We start from the raw sequence: 22,200 nt of genomic DNA, 5'->3' as shown, positions 1-22,200 counted from the left end.
TGCATTTTCAGGACAGGAAATGTATTTTAAAACAGGAAATGCATCTGAGCTTATTTGTAAGAGGGTAAACACATTTTTGAAAACACTTTTTTATGTGGAGTTCACAATAAAATTTTAGCGACATGGACAACTAACGCACATCTAATGACAAGACTAGCAAAAACATACTCATTAAATGAGCTGGATAACCAAAACAGCTGAACAAAAAAGCCTGCTTGCAGGATTACTGCCCTATTTTTCCACAAAGCCTGTTCTGGGGCTTTGGTGCATGACGTTGATGACAGCAGCCTTCTTTGATCCTTACAGCTTGGGGCGCTCTTCTCTGTGGCATTACCTCTTTCTCCCAAGCACACCCGCTTATTTATCCAGATCGACTTTTTTCCTTGGCTATTTATGGTCGCGGTGGGTATTACAGCGGACGCACACAGCTGCTCAGCTCACCGATTTAGGGGGGGGTGTCTCCCGTGTTTCCTCCTCCCTCTCGTCCTTTTGCTCGTCTGTTGCATCCCTGAGGTCTCGCAGGTCACAGTCTGCAAACACATGGAGCAAGGGCTTCAAGAAATTGCATTTGGACAATGGCCGGGGTTGGGACAGGGTCACCAGATGACACGTGGGGACAGAAGACGGCCAAAATCACCAAACTCCTCGAACAGGGACTCCACAAAGCTGGTGCCATTTCTGCAGATGGAGGTGTTCATGTATGTGAAGTCGGTTCCATTCACTGTGAATCACGCAATGACAGAGAGAATCGTTAAGTAATACAGTTTTCTTCCTGAGCCTGAGTTTCTGAAAAATGACTAATGAATGATAACCTTTTCCTGACTATTCTTCCCACAAACCTTGACCTTCTGTATCCAGTTCTGGCCAGATTGTGACTTTTCCCAGCATCAGTTCAGCCTGGGCAGTTCCTCCCCAGCCTGCGGATGGCGCTCTCACCTGAAGGGTGTAGCTGTTTCAGCAAGTTCCTGACAGCCATCTTCTTCTCCACTGTGGCGGCACTTAGGGACTCATGGTCCAGCAGCTTCAGGAGGACATTCAGCTCCGTCACAAGGTGCTCCATGGCTGTGAAAACCATGTGGGTGACAACGGGAGTAAGAATCACCGTGACGATGCAAGACTGCGGTTGTGGTCCATAATGGTGTCCTAAACTGGCAACCTTCACAGGTTGTAGTAGATTTCAAAGACACCCTAAGCTTTACTGCAATGAGAAATCAAATCAAGATGTGCAATGACTATTTCCATCCAAATGGCAGAACGCCTTTTTCTGCATGCAGAATGGTGATTGTGTTTCAATGGGGACAACTAACCCATTCCATGTATATCTGAGTCATACATTCTAAAAATATGTTAGGCTTGCATAAATAATTTCTGCAAATGATTTATGCAGCTTATAAAACATATTGCGTACTTTTTGTGGAAATTTGATTAAACTCCTCTTAATATTGAAGGTAAATTTGAAACACTAGGTTTGCGTACTCAAAAGTGTACATGATACCATTTGGGGGATGTAGGAATCTGAATGAGCGCTTCCAGATCAAACGCATTTCGTCAAGAACAACTGTCTAAGGCTTAATCCTGGGAGCTTCTTTACCAGGGTGCCCCCCGTCACAGACGATTGCCCCCAGAAGGTCAGTCACTTGAACACAAGTGACAGTGAAATGGACAGCTAGCGTACATTAGCCTGGGCTAACAGCTCCTGTTTCTCCATGAACTCTTTGATTGAGTTCACCGTTTTGGATTTCCACAGGATTTCCGACCCAGTGTGCAGGGGACTTGGACACCCCGCCAGTCAGGAATCTGAGAACCGCACCTCCCGTCTTCCTACATTACCAAAGTCCATTGGGTAACCTATTCCAGAGTCTCACATCCTAACCCTCCAACACTCCTCACTGTCTCCTCATTCTGCTGCTCTCGATGCAGTATATTTAATCAGAGCAACATGTCTCTCCTCCATGGTTGAAGTTTAATGAGGTATTAGGTCCACTCCGGCACTGTTCGATAATCCAGGAGCAGATGAATGTATGTATGTATGCTTTATGTACATGCTACAAAAGCCACACCACCATGCACCCCTGTTATTTAACACAACTTCACAAAGACTGAAAGGACATCCCAATGTTATTTTTGCAAATCCAAGATGAAGTTTCCAGTTTGATCAGATTAAGCGTGGTCTGGTCTAGCGTAGCATAATCATGAAGCTTGGTCGTGCCAAACCAGCTGGATAGACATAATTAACAAGCTCAGATTCTGTACTGTGCTATAGAGCAGATCTGGTCAATATGGGCGATACAGGCAATATGGGCAATATGGCACATTAAGCCACCAATTAGCCTCTGTCACCTCAAGGGACCTCTAGAAAAAGTTTGATCTCACGTGACCAGACTGGCAGCAGTGTGGAAGTGTGGTGACCTCAGAGATTTCACCCGATGTCTCCCTCTGACATCTGGACATCTTGGCTGGGAGTTTAGCTGAACACGGCCAGAACATGCATCTGAGGGGCTCACCGCTTAATGTAATAAACAGGCGTGATGGGGCACGACCCGAATCGATTTCATATGCCAGCCCCCAAAGCATAAGCTCTTTAAAAGAACACAGACAATAGGCAATCTGTTATTTCTCAAGGCTGTACGGAGGAGGAGGAAGCAACCAGGGAACAGATTTCAGTGATGACTCGGCTGGTAGGGGTCTGTAGTGCAGAATAACAATCTGCATAATTCTCCCTGAAATCGTAACCTAATTCTGTGTTTGCAAGTACATTTTTCCTCAGGGAAGGTTTTCAAAATCATGGAAGAACGTCATAAACCGTAACATAATCTTTATTTTATGGTGCAATAGGTATCCCGCCCCTACAAAGGAATTTGCTCAATTCAGTGTCAAGATAAAAGTGACTTTGTAGGCAGATTTGGATCGCCTGCCATTAAAGTTTCTGCAACGCATTCCATCGCGTGACCTCGGGATGTCCTGGCGTCCTCGGCTGAGACTTGGATGAGCTGATTCTGTAATTACTGGCTCTGCTGCATCCACTCCAGGATGATGGAGTTTGCCGAGCTGAGCCAACGTACGGCGTGGTCTCTGCAGTGCCGGGACTTCATTCCTCAGCTTGCAAAGATTGGACAGACTGACTGATACTCCCTAGGTGAGCTTCCCAAACACATGTGTTTCCTGACTCTTGTGCCTTGAGGTGGAGCCTCCTTAGGCCGTCCACTGCCACTCCCACGCAAGTAAGAGAGGCAGTCAGCGGTTTCCAGTATCAGCAGGGCTGTGATAAAGTCTTGGCTTCCCAAGTAACTGAGCTTGAGGAGCCAAACACACATACACTGTTTGCATTGTTGACAGTGGCTTCTTTCACTCCATTCTTGCATCCACCTGTTTGTTTATAGAGGAAGGAGGCTGAGGGGCTGTTAAACATGCTTGTTAAATAGCACTTCCTGTATGTGTAGAATCTGATGTCTCTGCGTCAGTAGACTTAACTGAGACACCCCAAATGAGGTTAACCAAAGAACAGAGGCCACGAGCATTCACTCTGGTGTGAGGTCACCTTAACGCAATTTGAGACGAGAGTGTAGCTAAACGTGTTAGCCACACATCGCCCACTGTTTGCCCCCTCCTCCGCCCCCCTGGAGGTCCTGGGATTTTGTGGCTTGAGGGAGGGGCTTTCCATCGAGAGCCGTGTAGACAGGTTGCACAGAAGCACAGTTGTACGTCTGGACCGGCCCGAATGCCACAAACAAAGAGGCGACTGGGACGCTGCACACCCACCAGCCGGGTCGGGTCTAATACCCTGGTTCCACTACAGTTTGTGACTGTAGATACACAATAACTATATCAGCCTTCACTAAAATGCAATCATGCAGCTTTTCAGGTGCCGCATTACTACATGGTGATCGCTACCTGTCTAAGCTCCCCACAAGTCGGAGGTCAATGACCCATTTCTGCCCCTTGCTAGTGTCTCTTCAGCGAAAATCAGCCCCTTCCTACCTCTTCCGAATGCTTTGCACTTTCTGCAGTGTCCTCTTCACCCCTGTTGAAAAACTGTCTGGCTTTCGTCATGCAAACAACCTCGTTGTGGTTCAACCACGTGCTCCGAGGCTAGTTTCTGCCGATTCCCACGGTGACCAGGACCCTCCGTATCATTGATAAAAGGCTTTAGAGCCCCTTTCATCTGGCGTGGCACCTGTGGCAGAACATTCCTACAGCCACAGCAAACGGGGGTGGGGGGGGTTAGCACAGCAAGGCCCCCTCAGAGTATCTCACATGTGGGGAGCTCTGATAGCATCACATCCAAACAGCCCAGCAGGACAGAGACATTAAAGACCCTCTACAAACCCAGTCCAGTAACTTCACTTATCTCTCTTTCCAGTCACTCCACTACTCATTTAGATTAGCTGACCCTTGCTGTTCCTGTAATAAAAGCAGTGCTTTATCACCCAGAGTTTTGTTTCACTGTAACGTTCCTTCAGGCAAATCAAGGGGACTTAGGTTAGCCAGGTTAACTGGGTTAACCGGGTTAATCGTAATATTCACGCCAGCCCAGTCTCGACTGGCTGCAGTTGACCGCTAACCGCTAACCGCTAACCGCTGGTCCCTTTAGTTCGCAGATGTTCTTTGGTTAGGAGAAGGACACTCTACTCTGTGTCTGAGCTGTATCTTCACCATGTGTCTGAAGCTCCCAAATACAGCAACCCCCCCCCCCAGTCACACTGCAAGACAAGCACACACACCCCAGTCACACTGCAAGACAAGCACACCCCCCCTAGTCTCACTGCAAGACAAACAAGTTCTCTTATGTTGCACAATCAGCCAAATGCTTCAACTTCTTCAACCTTCCGATTTTAAGACCATCAAATGGTAGTTGGGCCCTCAGCAATTGTACAAACTACAGCCCTTCACAGGTTGGCGTGAAGCTGATTTTCCAATGAGCAGGAAGATAAATGGCACCCTGAGACAGACCAGAGCTGCTCTCTCACAAACTACAGAGCTGCCCGGAGCCTGTGCCCCGTTTGGCTGTAAAGTCCCGCTACGTTAAGCAGGAATGTACACGAAATCTGTAATCTTCTTGGTGAGAACAAGGGGAGGGTCCCCGGCGACTGGCTGAATTTCAAAAGTCATGTCGAGAAGTGAAATAATAAAACAAGTGGGATCCTGAAAAGACACACATGCAGCGAGACACCAAAAGATGTCAATGAGCTTATTCCACAAGTATCGTCTGAGAGGTCGGCCTACTCACCCCCATCGCTCCCATTACAAAATGACCCTCTAAGCAAACTCAGGACAATGGAAGATGGAACCTACCAGCAGCAGCAGCTGAAGAGGCAGCAATGGCCACCATTTTTACTTTAAGAAAACTGTTTTTGGAGCGTGGAAGTTGTCCACTGGTTGGCTGGAATTCCGAGATGACACCAATCCCTGGGACACCCCCTTAGATTAGAGCCTGATCCACCTCTCTGGCTCCCGCCCTTCATACTACTGCGGGAATGTGAGAGCTGTGCAAGGTTTTGCTCTCTCTCTCTCTCTCTCTCTCCCTCCCTCCCTCTCTTTCTCTCTCCCTCTATCTTGCCCTCCCTTCACTCTTTATCTGGCGTTTTTATCTCTCGAGGTGAGGGGTGCTGGGGCCACCCAGCCCTCTGTGTCATCAGCTTCCAGCTATAATCTCCAGGATCCCAGAGCACCTGGAAGTGGCTCTGTGTCAACCTGACGTGGAAGGTCCTACATCCAGCACCCCCCTGAGCCCCACCCAGTCCCATCTGGGCCCCCACCCAGCCCCCCCGGACTTTTGCAGATTGGTACCTTTTCCACACCTCCCCCAGAAGCCTCATCAGAGCACACAACCATGGAAAAAAAGAAGACCGGCAGGTCTCCAATGAGGTCATAACCCACAAAGACATTTTAAATAAAGAAGCGATGAGCTAAGGGTTTCACGGGCATAAGTTTACGGTCTGGATGGCTTTAAATCACAGAGGTGCGGCTGGGAGTCTGCAGACGGCGAGACTCCGACAGCCAGAGCAGCATCACACTGCAGGAGCTGCTCAGAAGTCAGTTTACAGACACACAGACGACGCTTAACGGAGCCGTGATTTTAGGATAAACGCTCGACAATTAAAGACTGCCTTAAAGATATAGAGCACGTATCATTACCAGGATGAATCATGTGGTTACAGGCTGCAGGAGACATTTTGACCCACCTTTGTTGTCCAGTGAAACATAACTGCTACCAGACATTGGAAAACAGGCTTACACAGGGACACTTATGACTGATTTCACCTCCACATTTTAGTTACTTACCTGCTGCTTCTGTCTGAAGTGACTTGCATTTCTACTGGATATTTTTACTTAAGAAATCCCCCCCCCCCACTAATTCTAATGACGAGCTACTAACGACAGGATCTTTGACTTCCTGGATTTATTAGTTCCAGCTACTAACATGATCTACAGCTGAATTCCTTGTACAGCAAAGACGCGACGTGAAGTCTCTCCCTGAGGATTAGCGAGGTCCCTGTCCCCTGGAGGTCCCCAGTCTCTCCCTGAGAGTTAGCGAGGTCCCCAGTCTCTCCCTGAAGGTCAGAGAGGTCCCCAGTCTCTCCCTTAGGATTAGCGAGGTCCTCGTCCCCTGGAGGTCCCCAGTCTCTCCCTGAGGGTTAGCGAGGTCCCCAGTCTCTCCCTGAGAGTTAGCGAGGTCCCCATCCCCTGGAGGTCCCCACTTGCAGCCCCTAATTCTCCTGTCATCACATCAGTCTGCGTAGGTTTACCACACCGACCTGGGGAATCCACACTCTCCCCAAGAGAGGCCTGCGACCATGGCAACCGCAAACCACAAGACCCGACATGCCAAATGCCAACGCTCCTGCTCACCGATGCCCTGATGAAATGCACACCTCCCGTTTGTTCTGCCCTGATCCTTTATGTGTACAGCACAGAGATAAGGCCCTAACTCCAAAGGAAGAAAGACACTCTTTCTTGCTTCATTCTTTCTGTGAGCTGTCATTACTTTCTGGGGCATGTCAGGGGCTGCCCTGAGAAAAGGCCCGAGCCAGTGGCTCAGCTGGCTGGCTGTATCCCACAATGCCGCACGGCTCAGAGCCCGACAGCCATGTTTGTGCTGTTAGGGCAGGGCGAGTCGGCACACTGCACAGCTGGAATGCTTCAGTACCCGGACACCTACGTTTAGAAACACTCAGGCTACCTGCTACTTGCAACCGAGAGGTCAGGAAACAAGCAGCTGCGGTAAATCAAACGAGTCGTTTTGCCTAAATTTCTTTAGCAAGTATCCTGGTATGATAATTTCTAAAAGACAGCTCTTTAATTAGTCATGATTAACTAACTAATATAAGCCATAATTATGAATTTAATTAAAGCCTTAACAAGAGCATTTCATATAAAAATAAAGAACAGAAGGATAGTGTCGTACAGTATTTAATAGAAATATACAGAGTTAACTTCAAAACCGATACCAAAGTAAGATCCGGCTTCCTGGTGCCAGCCTGATAACCCTCCGCCATTTGCCCAGAGCCGTGCAGGCGGGGAAACACCTTTGTCCTTGGCAGAAGGAAACATGGCCAAAGGAACAACTGTAATCAGAAGTCAGAGCCCGGCAGGGACTGAGCGCATCCCTCAGAGGAAGGAAGCAGGAAGAGAGCCACGGGAAGCGGAGCCGCGGGGCAGCCGAATCGACGGGTGGCGTGCAACACGAGCGCCGCGTGATTCTGCACTGTGGAGTCCGAGGATGGCGGCTTGGGCTGGGTCTGCTGTGTGAACTTTCCAGAAGCGCTCAGGGCAGACTGTGCCCCGGTTCCCATACCCGCGTTTCCTGACCACTACTGTCCTCAAGTGACGGCCTGCCCCCCCCCCAGCCAATGTGCCATGGCACGTGCCCATGCTGAATCCAGCTGACATCAGTCACAGGAACGGGCATGGCCCCACCCCTAATGCTCACGCCTGCCCGCCGTTTCCAGGATGGAATGCCGTGACCTTTGGCCCTTGACCTCTGGGAGTGCTGCGAGTTTGCACAGGGTGACTGGTGTGGTTTCAACAAACAGTATCTCTGGCCATTCCTCACAAATATATATACAAAAAATACAATATTTGCACACTTAAGAAAAACAACTACTCCTAGACTTTCCATTTCAATACTCAAACACAAAAAATGATGAAATCATTCCTTTTAGAAATGAACCTAATAAGACATCACTCAGGGCAGCAGATGCTAAGACCCAGGGACCCTGATCTTCGGAGCCTCTCAACGTGATGCCTGCCATGTCCTGAGGTTTGGCCGCCTGCACCAAAGCCCGGTGTAGACAGCTGTTGGCCGTGTATCACTTCAGTGACTCACCAGACATCTCTGCCAGATCTCAAGCGGGCTGCAGCCGTCCCGCCTCCCTCCACACTCACGGAGCGCGTCAGCCACTAAGCCATCTGATCTGGGGCCACATGCAGGCCGTCAGCTGGCAGTGGCCGGGTCACCCGTGGATTCTGCACATAAGCGGCCCGCGAGTCACTCTCTGGAGGCTCCCTGTTCATGGGCTGACGGACCCTCCCCAGGAGGCCTGGCGTATCTGTGCGACATCCTGAGGCTGGATCAGACCCTGTAAGGTGCCAGAGGGACAGCCGTCCAAATGGAGTCTCAGTGCCCGTTGGGAGATCAGGCTCTTAGTCTGGCAGGAAAGCTGCGTTTGGGCTGGGCTCGTGCGTGGCAGTGAAAGGGGCTGTGTGTGTGCAGTGTGTGTGCAGTGCGTGCAGGGGTGTAGCTACAAATTCTGCACCCCCTGATAAAATATCACCTTGGCCCCCCGCTAGGGCTGCTGCTTTCTAAAGAAATACAGGAACCCACTTCCAGAACATACAGTAAATGGACAAAAGTTCTGGGACAGCTGGCCATTACACCCACAGCAACTTTTATGACACCCCATTCGAGATCCATAGGCATCGATATGAAGTTGCCCCCCCCCACACCTGAAACATCGGCCACTCTTCTGTGAAGGCTTTACACAGGATTTTTGGGTGTGTCTGTGGGAATTTCTGCCATTTTTTTCCAGAAGAGCATTTCTGAGGTCAGGCACTGATGTTGGATATGAAGGCCTGGCTCACAATCTCAGTTCTACTTCATCCCAAACGTGTTCGATGGGGTTGAGGTCAGGGCTCTGTGTGGGTCCAGTCAAGTTCTTCCACACCAAACTCACCCAGCCATCTTTATAGACCTTGCTTTGTGGACTGGGGCACAGTCATGCTGGAGCAGAAAAGAGCATATGCATACGTGTCTATATGTGTGTGTGTGTACTTATATGTGTGTGTGCCTGTAGCCATCACGGTACGCACTGTTGCTGTCATCCTCTCTCAGTGCCCCCTCCCACCTCAAATCAGAGGTACGCAGAAAGCTGTATAAAACCACAATGCAGCAACAGACCGAAGGGAAGACGGTTCAGGACAGGCAGAGCGAAAACATGCAGCATGAGAAATACATTCTCTGTGTGTCACAGGGACAAGAGCTACTCTGAGCTCCTCACAGATACCCCAGAGCTGCATCAAAACAGCCCTTTTTTGTTAAACAAAGGCAGCATTGTTCACGCAAGGGCTGCAATTAGAAAATAGCGCTGCTCTCTGCCAATGGGAAACCCGAGGAAAGCAGCAAGCAACACAATCTCCCTAAAGTCACAGATAAATGTACTGATCTATGCGCAGTGAGCTGGACCACATGCATTGTGGGTAAAGGAGCAGGTCCTGCACTGCTTTCTCTCCATCACCTTGGCTGTCTTCTTCCTAGTCCCCTCTTCCGTGTGATCCCACGTGGACCAGCTAGACAGGCCTGTCTCATCAGCCCCTCCCCTGGCCACTGGCCCCTCCCCCACCTCATCCTCTCCCCTGACCATTGGCCCCTCCCCCAGCCATCGACCCCACCCCACCCACATCCTCTCCCCCGGCCATCGGCCCCTTCCCCTGGCCATTGGCTCCTCCCCCAGCCGCTAGCCCCTTCCCCCGGCCATTGGCTCCACCCCCAGCCATTGCCCCCCCCCTCAACACTTCTAATGTGGATGCCCTGCTCTCTGTGCTGTTAGCTCTCTGGACTTTTCCCACTTGAAAATGTAACTAAACGAACAGAGGCCATTTTCATGTGTCCCCTAGCCCAAGGGGGAAATTCATTGGCACAGCAAGGGACAGTGACAGTTTCTGTCTGGGGCTAGAGGTCGAGGCTCAAAGATCTAACCGGGTACTGTCTCAGAATGCAGTCCAGCAAGGTCCTACTCCTCTAGCATCTCTATGTTAGTCCCTTACACAGGCACTGCCCCCCCCCCCCCAGACAGGGGGGCTGCGTCACACGGTGGCCACATCAGGAAAGGCAGCTGAGAGCCCATTCTTAAAGATGCCCCCTCAGACTTTTGTGAACAAGAGTACTTAAGTCAGTTTACGTAGTAATGTGAGCTTGAGTACTACTTTCAGATTGAGTACCTTTGTCAGCTAGACTACTTATGTCAGCTGAAGTACTTTTGTTTGCTTGAATACTGATGTTAGCATGAGACTCACAAAAACCATGGAAACCCCCCCCCCCCATGTGGTCTTGTGAAATGCCCCACATTTCAGCAGGACCCAGTTATTTTCACAGCGAGACCTCGCTACTGCACCCTGAGTGTAAACAAGAAGTTAAGCTGCTTAGGAGGCTGAACAACAAGAAGGGAGCAGGACAGTGCCATGACACGGGGCATCCAGTGCTCACTGGCCCCAGCTGGGATCTGTCCCCCCGGCTCGCCTTCCCCCCCCCCCCCACCGGGTTCGCCGGGATCGCCGGGTTCTCGTGAAAATCAAGACTTCAGTTATAATCAAACACAAACTGCAATGTGGGCAAAGACGGCTCCCGATTTCCTAGAGGCTACAGAGGACCCTTCTGGAAGCACTGAGAGACCGTTCTGCCTGGAGCATGGCACAGTTCACAGTCCTACATTTATACAGCTGGACATATTTACTGAAGAAAGTGAAGCAAGGCATCATGGGAATAACAGATCTGCCCTTCTGGGGGTCAAACCCTTTCGGTCATAAATGCAGCCCATAAACCAGCACGCTACCTGCTTATCTTACACTGATACACACAAGCCCCAGCCTTACCAGCAAAACTCATGGTTAAAACTTCACTAATAAACCCTTTGGTCACTGGGCCGTCTTTGTTCTGCCCGAAACATTCCCAGCCCGCGGCCCGTCATGCACATACACTGCTGGTCTAGTCAAGCTGCCCATGTTTGTCTGTTACCAAGCGCAGGCTTACCAGGGGACGCATGTGAGGGAGTTACGGCCCCCACACGGCCCCTCACCTGTTTACATATTAACTGGCTTTGAAGGGAGTCGTTACGGTAGGAGTGGGCAGCTTTGAAGTGCTCCCCCCTGATGGAAAGCTCCAGGCTGTGTTTGGGGAGTGTCGGGGTTCGCTTTGGACGCCACCTGACACCGCGGCGTGCCCCCTGTCTGCATCCGCGTGGGAGAAATAATGCAGATGGGGCAGCCCGAGGAATGCGGGGGTCGCGGGAGGGGAGGCGCGGGACAGCCGGGTCCTTTATATGTTTGAGGCGACCCTCTGACTTCTGGCGGGTTCCACGACACCCGAGCAGCAGCGAGATAGTACTGGCACACAGCGACACACCCTGGAGGAGGGGGCGGGGAAATGGGCATACCTGGCATTACGCCTCTGCCCCCCCCACCAACCCCCCCAGACAAAGCTGTGTTTCAGCCCTCCGCCTGTCATTCATATCACCGATCTCCGAAACCCCCATGATTTCACTGGGCAGCTATGTCAAAGAATATCCTGCCCCCCCCCCACCCCGAGGGGGTGTGAAGACTGGCCGCTTTGTCCCTCTGGCCTCGGATATTTACAGGCATGTGCGTGTGTCGCCCCGCAGGGGTGCCGATGGGAGATTCCCAGCACTGGGGCCTGGTCCTGAGCCCTTAGACAAGCCCCCATCAGGGGAGACCTTATCAGATGGGCAAGGAAGACGCACATTAGTCTGCAAACGCTACAGATTAAGAAGCACTCATTCCGCTGTTCAAAGCATGGCGAGGGAATCGCATCTGGGGATCCGGGGAGAGCTGTGTGTCAATGCAGATCCAGAGAGACGTGCAGCTTCGGAGAGGACAGGGGCGGGAGCCAGTGAAAGAGTGATTATCCTGGATATCAGGACCACGTTAAACGCCGGTTGGAATATGCCGGTAGTAATACAGAAATAGCACAAGCTAATCTTTGTGTCTTTCTAGAATGAGCTTCTGTGAGTTTTGCAGTCTGGCTTCATGAAAACACTGTGCCCCCCACAGACGGATCATCAAATGGTCTCTGCCTCCCCCACGCTTATCTGAATACCTGTATTAACTCACCACCTTGGCCACTGTGTTAGAATCAGGCCCTGTCACTGACATCAGCAGGGCGCCACCCACTCTCCAACTGGCCACGAGAAAGTGTCTCTCTGTTTTAGTATAAATCGTCAATATTGCTGGGAGGTCAGGTCCACGTCTGTCACTATAGCAACAGCACGCAAACAGTTAGGTAACTAATTTCACGTTCCTGAGTACATGGTCATTTTCACTTTTTCACTCCTCGTCAGCAGAGGCAGTAGTATGTGTTAAGGCAGGCCTTAAAGGCAGGCCTTAAAGGCAGGCCTTAACAGGGCTGTAAAACATGCCCAGCAACCTTTAACATCTCAGTGCACTCAACTGGGGCGACAGACATCAGCGCTCTCCCATGACCCAGCTAAAGCACGTTTCTGTGTCCAGACGCAGGCCCTGTTGTCCCAGCGAGCAGCTCCGCTCCGGCATGCAATGCTCAGCCCCAGACGGGCTGGTTCCTACACATCAGCGTCAGAACGTGTCAGCAAGACGTAGTGTCCCTTTTGGTGACCGGAAAAACCAAAATGGTTTTCCCGCTAGTGACCGGGGACCAATGCTGACCATGGGCGTGAAATCTGCAACACGTTCGATTCTTTTATTAATTTCAGGCTTGGCTTTCCCATGCCGAGAGACAAAAGATGCCTGTTCTTTCTTATTAAGTTCTTCCATATGCTTACAGCCAGACGTCCCGAAGGGGACCCAGAAATGGTGCGACTGCTCTGCGTGTAACGGACGGTCGTACCAGTCAGTTATAGAATCTTGGTCTTTGTGCACATGGGCCTGAGCAAAGGGTCTTAATTCTACAAATGCTGACCGCAACCGTTTGCGTTCTGCCTGCTTGAAGGAAGCAGGGCATAATAAGCAATTGTTTCCACAGCTTCAATCCCCCCCCCCCAGCCCCGACTGCGGCTGCCCACTGATAGATTGTCTGGTGGAAGGAAACGTGGGAACAAAACCAGATTGTCGCAGGACGAGCAACGTGCTTCCCTGCTTTTTCCAGAAAGAGCACAGATCTGGCCTAGTGACCATGCTTGATGTCACATTCCCGGGATAATGCGATGGCCAGGTCACGCTACCCTGAGATGCGATGGAATCTGCCAACTCGCAATTAAAGGCCGATGTCACGGATGTCTGGCAGTGGAGTCACATGACCCCCCCCCCCCCCCCCCCAAAGGATGAGCCAGGTGAGCTTCCATCCAGCATAGCGATTAGCCCAAAATAGCAGCCACCTCAGCTATTTCAATTGGACCAGATTCTGAGGAAACAACAGACAGACACCAAAAACAAGACGGGCACTCATATGCGTGCGCGCATGCACGCATACACGCATGCACGCATACACGCATGAAGACAGGAGGCACAGAGCAGGGCGGTGGTGAGGCCTAAAAAGGGAACCACAGATAACAGACAGGATCTCCGGCGACTCCTACAGACACTGGCTGTTTTTTCCTGCTATTTGAGCAAAGCAAGCGGAATCCATCAGGAAGCATTTCCGGGGCTGGGGAGACGGGGAAGTTTACACATGCAGCGTAAACTGGGAATGAGGCCTGGCCTTCACCTGCTGTCAGAAAAGAGTACAGGGGGCAGGGAACATCGGGAGGGCAGGGGGGTTAACAATGATAGAATGAAGGAGGAGATGAAGGAGAGAGCATCAGGATAGCTGTGAGATGGCGCAGCCTGGCCTCTCTTCCCCAGCTTGCAGGGCGCAGACCGAGGAGAGACGCCCATCGGCAGCTGCCCAATATCGCCTCCATCTCCACCTGACTCACCTCCACAGAGCTCCCCGTGTCCGAGGACAGACAAGTCCACCAAGTGCCCAGATGCAGGCTGGGAAGGCAGCCACCGAGCTGGCCACCCCTGGAGGGTCTGCACTTTCCCTCTGGCACCCAGTAAGAAAGAGATTTTCTGAGGATACAGGTGTGGAAACTGGAGAGATTCAGACATCAGCTCTTAAGAAGCAGCAGTCATTGTGTGAATCCACACGCGTGTGGGACCACGCTCACAGTGGTCAGCCTTAAGAAAGCGGGACCACCCTCACAGCAGTCAGCCTTAAGAAAGCCGTCAGGGCAGACTTGCCGGATCACTATCAGACCTCAGAGCCGTTCCACTTCACAGGGGTCCACAGTAAGCCCAACTGAACCACATGATCTGATCAATGAGGACACACAGATCAGAAATAGGAGACGGAATAAAAGTCATTCCGAGAACTCGTTATTCATGACTTGGGTCAGAAGTGCAATGAAATAAACTTGAAAATGTCTGAACTTTATGTCCAGTCTGAATAGTAGATGGTGCGAGGTGATATCTGTGAAATCGAACTCCGTGCAGAAGGATTATCAAACAACGGGACACTTTACCGAACACCCTTTTCCGCATTTCCATTCCGATCCACAGTATTATTAAACTACTCTTATTATTTTCACTTGCAGGTCTGCGCGATTCGGTTTCTTGTATCCTCATATCGGGACCCACAGGGTGCCGCAGCCAGTTTTTTCAGATACGGAGTCACAGTTTGTTATTTTGAGACTTGTAGGAGCCCTCTCATTGTCTCTGGGAAGCTGTGTGAGGAAACGGCGATGCACACAAAGGGGCCACCAGCGGTCTGCGCTGCCGGAGTCAAAATAAAACAGTCACCACGTCCCTATTCCCAAACAGAGCTCCACGCCAAGACATCAACTAGGCTACGCAAACAGCGGGACTTCCAAGAGATCTACGAACCTACAAAGCGCCTGGACAGGGGGTCTCGTCAGAACTCAGCTCCTTATAAAGTCAGACTTTATATTATAAACACCAGAGAAAAGAGGGATCGTAACCATGCTGTCAAATCCAAGAGCAATTGGAAACAAACCGGCGATAAATTGCCCCACACGTGGCATGCTCATTTCCCAGATATATTATTTCTTGCCGGTCACAATTCATGAACCCGAAAGTCCGAAAAAGCCATGGCTAAAATGAAAGGGGCTTTTATTTTAATACGCATTTCAGCGGGGCGACTGTAAATACACGTGAAAAGCAGCTGCGAGCAGATGGGAGTTACGCCGATCTATTGGGGGGGGCAAGAGGCCAAATCTAGGCCAGTGTATGTGGGAGTACGTAGCCCGTGTCCCAGTCAACACAATGCAACACATGATGTCTTCGTTTCGTTCGGATTTAGTGAGAAATAATTATGGCGTCCTATAAAAAAAATAAATCTTTGAAAGATGTTGACTTACATAACTAGGCGGCTAAGTAAGGAAAAATAAACAACACTGCGAGCACTGAACTATTTTCGTAAGAAAAAGAAACGCTGTGAGTTTGAAATTGTGCAATACAATAGGATTTTCTTTGCAGTCGGGATGTGTTGCAGCAGCCGCGAACTCCGTTGCATCATTTTACCAGTGCTGTGACAGAAAGACACCTTGTCTCTTGCAAACGACATGTCAAAATGCACCCAGAATGCGTGCTCTTATGCCTTAAAGTACACACCATCGGCAAGTATGGTTTCGTCGTTTGTAATTGAAGTAATCGGAGCCGTGGGCTGAAGTTACAGGTGTGAAAACCAAGCCGTATAACATCATACGGCGTCATCAAACACACCTGAGAAACTGCATGATATATAAAGACAGAAACTAGTTTCTGCTCGCATATCTGTAATAACATACGTTAGTATTAAGTGGTTTTTATTTACTGTCGTTTAAAAATGCTGTTAGTTCTTTGCAGTCTTCGGTAGATTGTGATAGACGCCTCTAAAGGCAGAGCCAACTAGGATTTTCTTGGACTTTTCTAAGGATATTAAATTTGTAGGATACTCACAGTTGGTGCAATCGGCATTCATGTCAGCAGCACTCGAAGCTGTTCCCTAAATTCAAAAATGTCTGAGACCTGGCAGGAAATGCATGACACTGCCCAAAGCCATGTGCTCCGTAATGACACGAGCAGGGCGTGCGGTCCGGTTCGCGATCATTTCGGACTGAGGCGACGCGCTTCCTCAGCCTGCGCTGGGTCCTAATGCCACGGAACGGCCGCTCCCTAGGGCTCGGATAACCTGCACCTACAGAGCAAAATGTGATTTTTATTAACGTGTATTTGCATTTGTGTTTAATAGAGAAAAGGTGATAAATGCAAGGCTTTGAGGAGTCAGTCCGTTTATTTATGTATTTATTTATTTTTAAAAAGGCCATACTCAAATTATTCACATGGAAACTGCATTTATTTAAATATAAGGTATACATATTTTGTTGGTACAGTACTGACAGATAGTAGAATTAGGTTACAGTTAGAAAAGAAAAGTACAATTAAAAAATAAGTTTTTAAAATTCATTTATTTAAAAGCTTTGAAGTAACTAATTTATTTAGTAAAGAGGTTTTCTACTCCTGAAATTACATTTTAAGCACTGTAACGATCCATAACATTCAGTCATGTACGACAAACAACGACTGCGCCATGCACTCTCGGCGCCTGGAAAATGACAAGCTGTGTCTCATGAAAGCCTAATCCTTAACTGGATCTGCGGACTATCCTTCGAGTTCAAACACCAGTCTATCTAAACGGCAGTGTTCTTTACTGCAAGACTAGGCTATTATATTATAGAAAAAAACCTTCCTAAAGCCGAGAGAGATTTCTCCTGTTGAAGTGTTTCACTAAGACCACCCATAAAATCGCGATTTCCTGCTTCCTTACCAATTAATCATTTGTAAGTGACGATTAATGATGCAAGTAAGCTTAGAACTTAAGCTATATCAGTGGCTTGCGCGAATTAAAATAAGACCAATGGGTGAAATTTTACATGTATGCAATATACACCCTTCTGTTTAAGTAACAGTCTACGGGCCACAACAAAAAGTACACTTTAGTTAATTTATTGGGCAGTGTGTATATAATACCAAAGTATAAAACAAATATGGTTATCACCGAACAGAAAAGTGTCCTTCCAAAAGCAAGTGTTTCACTGCAAGGAAAAAACGCACCTCACTCCTTCCAAAGACGAACAGAAATCTATGTCTTGCTAAGCAGCACTTATAGGAACCACTAAATTTTTGTTCCTTTGGTTGACATACTTTTATAGTTTCTATACATCTTAGCTGGGAATACATTCAGCAGACCTATATCCTCGAGTCAACCTTGTTTTCTGAAAACACAACAATAACAAGACTTTCCAGTCATTTGCCAAATTTAAAATACACACTTTCTTTGCATTACATTTTCCTGTCCCCACTTTGGTTTTAATTAGGGCATATCCAAGCTACACGTCACAACTTACAATATCAGAATATGGCTACCCAAAAAAACTTCAAATCCACGTTATTTTCTATGCTATATTATATATTTTGACCCCTTTCTGTAAAAAAATAGATCTGCAGTCGCTGTGAGCAAGAAGGCTTCTACGTTACAAAGAAACGAAAAAAAATAACTGCATCTGTCACTCCTGTATGAATGCACAGTTAGTATCAAGCTGTGGTTATGCTTCGCTTCTTCGACATGCCTCTGCACTTGCCGTCCTGCTATGTCGCTGGTGCACACCTACAGTTTCTAAGGCAAAGGCCGGGGTCTCAGGATGAGTAATAGTGCGGGTTAGGGCCGTGGCCGTCTGTAGGAGGAAAAAACAAACAAACTCAAATCTCTTGCGATGTGGAAGTTCAGCAGCGCGCCCCGGGGACGGCATGTGTCTGAATCCAGTCTGTGGCTCAAACGATCTCCCTGCCACGGTTGCCCTGCTTTCTGGGCTCTTGAGTATGGCGGACCCGCTTCAGGTCCCGGGCTGGACCTTCTCCTGTTAAAACAGCCTGGCTTGCTTCTTCAGCTCATTCCTCTTCCACAGTGCCAATCGGTCAAAGTCTGTCATTGTCATCCCGAACACTTGGTAGAACTCCTCAGGTGACAGGTGACGCTAATAGACAGACCAAGAAAAAAAGATGAATAAAACACACTCAAAAGTATGCTTGAACAGATTATGTATAAGTTGCTTACAGAAAGAGGTCTTTACTGAAGCTCACCTCTAACCTGGCTCTGTCCACATCCTTCGGCAGCCTATTCCGCCCCCTTGTGGTCACTATCAGCGTTTCATATGGATAAATCTAACAGAAGATGTGAGAGCTGAATGTCAGACTGTGTATGGGACCGTGCCCTGACATAACTATGCTAAATGAGATGAAATTTCAAAATGAAACAAAGTGCACAGTGAGTCTTTGGTCAGACACTGACGCGTGTTCATGCAAATGTGCATAGGATCTAGAACAAAGACAATCTAGCGCCATCTACAGGAAATTCTAAGGTAGCTGATTTCATTTGCTCTGACACTCGGTGTGATTAAACCCCAACTGCAGCCCCCCGCTTGGGGTCTCTCGTCAGTGTGGAGCCCCCACTGCCCTTCCTCCTCAGTGTGTAGATGCCTTTTGGCCCCTTGATCCCCAAGTCTCTCAGTCTGTCTCCACGATGAAGATTCTTACCTTGTACTCTATGGGACAAATCAAGCAAAAGCATCATCACAACATGCTTCCAAAAACCAAATTACAACCAATTCATGTCCTAGACTTCAACAAACTATAGTGTCAAACCCCGTTGCTCAGTTGTAATCAGTATTTATATACAGTAAAGTGCAAAAGTCTTAGGCACTCAAAGGATTTTTCTGGGTAGTAAACATATAAATGCTCAGGAAAAAACACAATGTAACACTGTAAGATATGCTAATTAAGTGTAACACTAGAAAAACTAACAAAATTTTCTTCTGTTCTCCAAAATGTCATTGATATCTTCTTGGATGGCTAGATGAACATCGCTTTGGTTGCCAAACCTCTCCTCAGGGGCACCTCAGCCATCCCATGTATTCACTGAATTCCTCCACCATCTCAATTAATTAATTGACTCAATCTGTTAAACAACTCAGAGAGGGACTGATTGGCCAAACAAGGTGTGCAGCTGGTCCAGTAGAAAAAGCAGATGGGTATACTGGGTGGTTGTTGCAATTACTGGGGTGACTTATGAAGTTCTGAATTGGTTAAGCTAACACACTTTTACAAACAGGTCATTATGTCATAGTTCTACACCAACATGAAGATAATATAGACAGCATTTCCTTTGGCTGCCTAAGATTTGTGCAGAGTATGTAAATCTATTTATTAGTTTGCCAGTATTAGGCTGGCATTTTGTCACAGTCTTCCAGGTCACAGTCTCACTCTCTTGCTCGGAAGCGAGTTCTGTGTGGTTGTCCTACTGTAATCCCACAACGTACCTCTAATGCCCCAGTTTACTGCATTTCCACTGTCGTATTGGAAGTAATCAGCAGCCTGTGACTGAAAAACAGTGAAAAATCAGACACAGGACATTCCTGCAAATGCGGCTAAACTTCACCACACATCGGCCTTCATAAGCTCAGTAACGAAGATCATAAATTAATAAGCTATTAGGCGTATGGAGACTGTCAGCATTCATCCTGCGTTAAGCCCTTGAATCTCACCCTGTGCAATCCGTTCCTGCCGTAGCCTGGCAAGGAGGCAGACTTGGAGATGAACGAGTCTGAAAAAGAACCGACAACGGCGTATATGGAGTTAAGGCTGTGAACAGCAGAGGGCGCTGACGGCAAGCGGGAGATATTCTTTCTGGCTGTAACGTCAGCTGGCATAGTGTGCAAACCCACAAACATTACTGGCAGTCTCTAATATGTGGCGTTGCCCTCCTGCCCCCACTGAAATGAGACTTGTAGATCAAATATTCTCTAATTTCTTCCTAATGTGTTTTAAACCCCAGCCTTTACCACATAGGGTTTTATTTCGGGATTATCTGCTCCAAACAGAAGCAATTCTGCAAAACGACTCGGACTCTGAGCTCAGTGCTCTTTTGTGTGTGTGCCACGGTCAGTAGCTTCTGAGTGTGAATGGCAGTGAAGACAATAACATCAATTTAAATATGCCAGCCTCAATAAACTGAGAAATGAGTGCAGAGTGAAAGACAAATATGCATGGTGTCTGTCCACCATCAGAGGGGGGACGGCCAGTTGCCACGTCTCCATCTCTGTGGGTACTGGCACACCGAGAGTTACTCACCACTGTCTGCGCTGAAGTGTGATCTAGGAGCTGGAAGGCAAGAGAGAGGCGTCACTGTCAGATCCGCGGTTTAAAGTTGGGGAGCGACCCACAAACAGGCTTTTCCAGTGTTTCTGACTAGGTATTATTTACGGATCTGTCTGGCTCCCGACTCGATCTACTTCCTGGGTAGAAACCAATATAAAACACAACAGTAGTCTCTATACAAACAAAGCTATTACAGTTATAGAGATACGAGCCCCATAAAATCAGCAGTTCCGACTCGAAGTGCACATTTTCCAGGAAGCAGCTAGTTCCTGAACTGTGATTACACCTATGAGTATTTTATAGTACAGAGATACTTTGCTCTTCCCTGTGGGGAAATTGGAATGATTTCAAAGTGCTTAGATGCTGAAAGGGGAAATCCTAGCCATCCTACTGGATGGTGGAGGCCAAGCTGCAGCCGCCACAGCTGGGAATGCTATGGGAGGACAGTCTGTGTGAGGGCCAGGGAGGCCAGTTTCCACTGGCATACTGGAACCAGGCCATACCTGAGCAGTACTGTGAAGAGAGAATAGTTACATGATGATGCGACCAGCTTGGTTTGGTTACGCTTTTGGCGCAGATAATTAAAAATGGAAAAGCAGCAGTTTGTGGTTTGGCTTGGTTTGTGGTGCCAGTGGGACTGCAGGAAGGGCCATTATGCTGAGAGGAGTGATGCAAGCAGGTGGTGAGGAAGACCATCGCTGAGCCTGGGCGATATATCGATAAAATATGATATGATCATCATGAACATTCACACCGTTATCAATTTGAATGTCGTGAGTATGGCAATATAGCCTAAACGCTTGTATTCTTGCATAATTAGCAATTATAATGTACTATTTTTACACAAATTCCATACATGTATGAGTCCATTTTTGGCGATTATATCCATCACGTTCCTTAACAATTATAACTAATTTCTTCATCATAATCAGAAAAACTCAAAACCACCTGTCACATTTTACTGCTTTCCATATATGAATTTTAGAATATTGTGATAAATAATGATATTGTGAAAATCTCTGCAAATATTGTGGTATCATTTTTAGGGCATATTGCCTACTCCTAGTCAAATCCGTTCCCTGTACTGAACAGCGAGGCAGTCAGAGAAAAAAAACTAGCAACAAAATGTATTGTCGGTATTTTGTAGTTATTACATTTTTATTCATCTTTTTTTCATCCTCTGACCCAGTTGAAGGGCAATTCTAAGGGAATTTTAAGCAAAAAATGGAGACAGAAGTAAAGCAATGGTGAGTTGCATTTTATCACCATAATTATTGATATCATTTGATAGGAAAAAATCATGATAAAATATTTTGCCATACCATCCAGCCCAAAACCAGTGCTACAAAAACCAGCAAAACGCGGAGAGGACCACGGCATAAACGGCAGCCAAAGTGCCTCTTTGTGGAAAGTCAAAAGCCGTTAATCTGGTCTTAGAGTGAACCCTCATTTTCCCATGGAAAAGTTCCTTCATTTCTCCATTTTTGTAAATATAGGTTCCTCTAACTGCCATCACTTAGTTATCTTTATATTATAGCAATAACTGAAACGTGGTTGAGTGATAAGGATGGACAAGAATATAATATGGATGGTTACACATTGTTCCGTAAAGACCGTATAGGTAAGAAGGGAGGTGGTGTTGCAGTATATGTAAAGGAAATCTTGCAGGCAAGGGAGCTTACTGATATAAGTAAAAGTACGGAAGCTATATGGGTAAAATTAGATGCTACAAACTCAAATAGCCTAATTGTCGGTGTTTGTTACAGAGCACCCAATGTAGCTGCTGAGGAAAGCAGATTGTTA

At 48.0% G+C, this 22,200-nt stretch overlaps 2 protein-coding genes across 7 annotated transcripts in view; both read right to left on the bottom strand.

Moving 5' to 3' along the window:
* The window catches only part of LOC111848918 (actin filament-associated protein 1-like 1), a 30,109-nt gene extending 13,811 nt beyond the window's left edge, over positions 1–16,298 (bottom strand). The window contains exons 1-4 of one of the 4 annotated variants that reach the window (XM_023821298.2): positions 16,144–16,298; positions 937–1,062; positions 638–721; positions 442–530 (exon numbers count right to left, since the gene is read on the bottom strand). In XM_023821298.2, the coding sequence (XP_023677066.1) occupies positions 442–530; positions 638–721; positions 937–1,062; positions 16,144–16,165 (321 nt within the window). In that variant the 5' untranslated portion in view covers positions 16,166–16,298. Of the gene's footprint in view, positions 1–441; positions 531–637; positions 722–936; positions 1,063–5,292; positions 5,708–6,282; positions 7,127–14,120; positions 14,395–16,143 lie in introns of those variants that run through there. The other 3 variants (XM_023821295.2, XM_023821299.2, XM_023821296.2) reach the window with 3 other exon arrangements.
* A 220-nt stretch (positions 16,299–16,518) lies between these two features.
* Positions 16,519–22,200, bottom strand: part of ablim3 (actin binding LIM protein family, member 3) — an 83,191-nt gene continuing 77,509 nt past the window's right edge. For 2 of the 3 annotated variants that reach the window (XM_072717753.1, XM_072717755.1), the window contains 5 exons: positions 20,371–20,400; positions 19,785–19,843; positions 19,560–19,620; positions 18,325–18,785; positions 16,519–18,218 (listed from right to left, as the gene is read on the bottom strand). In XM_072717753.1, coding sequence (XP_072573854.1) covers positions 18,748–18,785; positions 19,560–19,620; positions 19,785–19,843; positions 20,371–20,400 — 188 coding nt within the window. In that variant the 3' untranslated portion in view covers positions 16,519–18,218; positions 18,325–18,747. The remainder of the gene's footprint in view (positions 18,219–18,324; positions 18,786–19,559; positions 19,621–19,784; positions 19,844–20,370; positions 20,401–22,200) is intronic. The other variant, XM_072717752.1, reaches the window with a different exon arrangement.

This window comes from Paramormyrops kingsleyae, chromosome 10 (genome assembly GCF_048594095.1).
Source record: "Paramormyrops kingsleyae isolate MSU_618 chromosome 10, PKINGS_0.4, whole genome shotgun sequence".
NCBI lineage: Eukaryota > Metazoa > Chordata > Actinopteri > Osteoglossiformes > Mormyridae > Paramormyrops > Paramormyrops kingsleyae.
The sequence above is the reverse complement of the archived record's forward strand: the minus strand, read 5'-3'. Positions and strand labels throughout refer to the sequence as shown.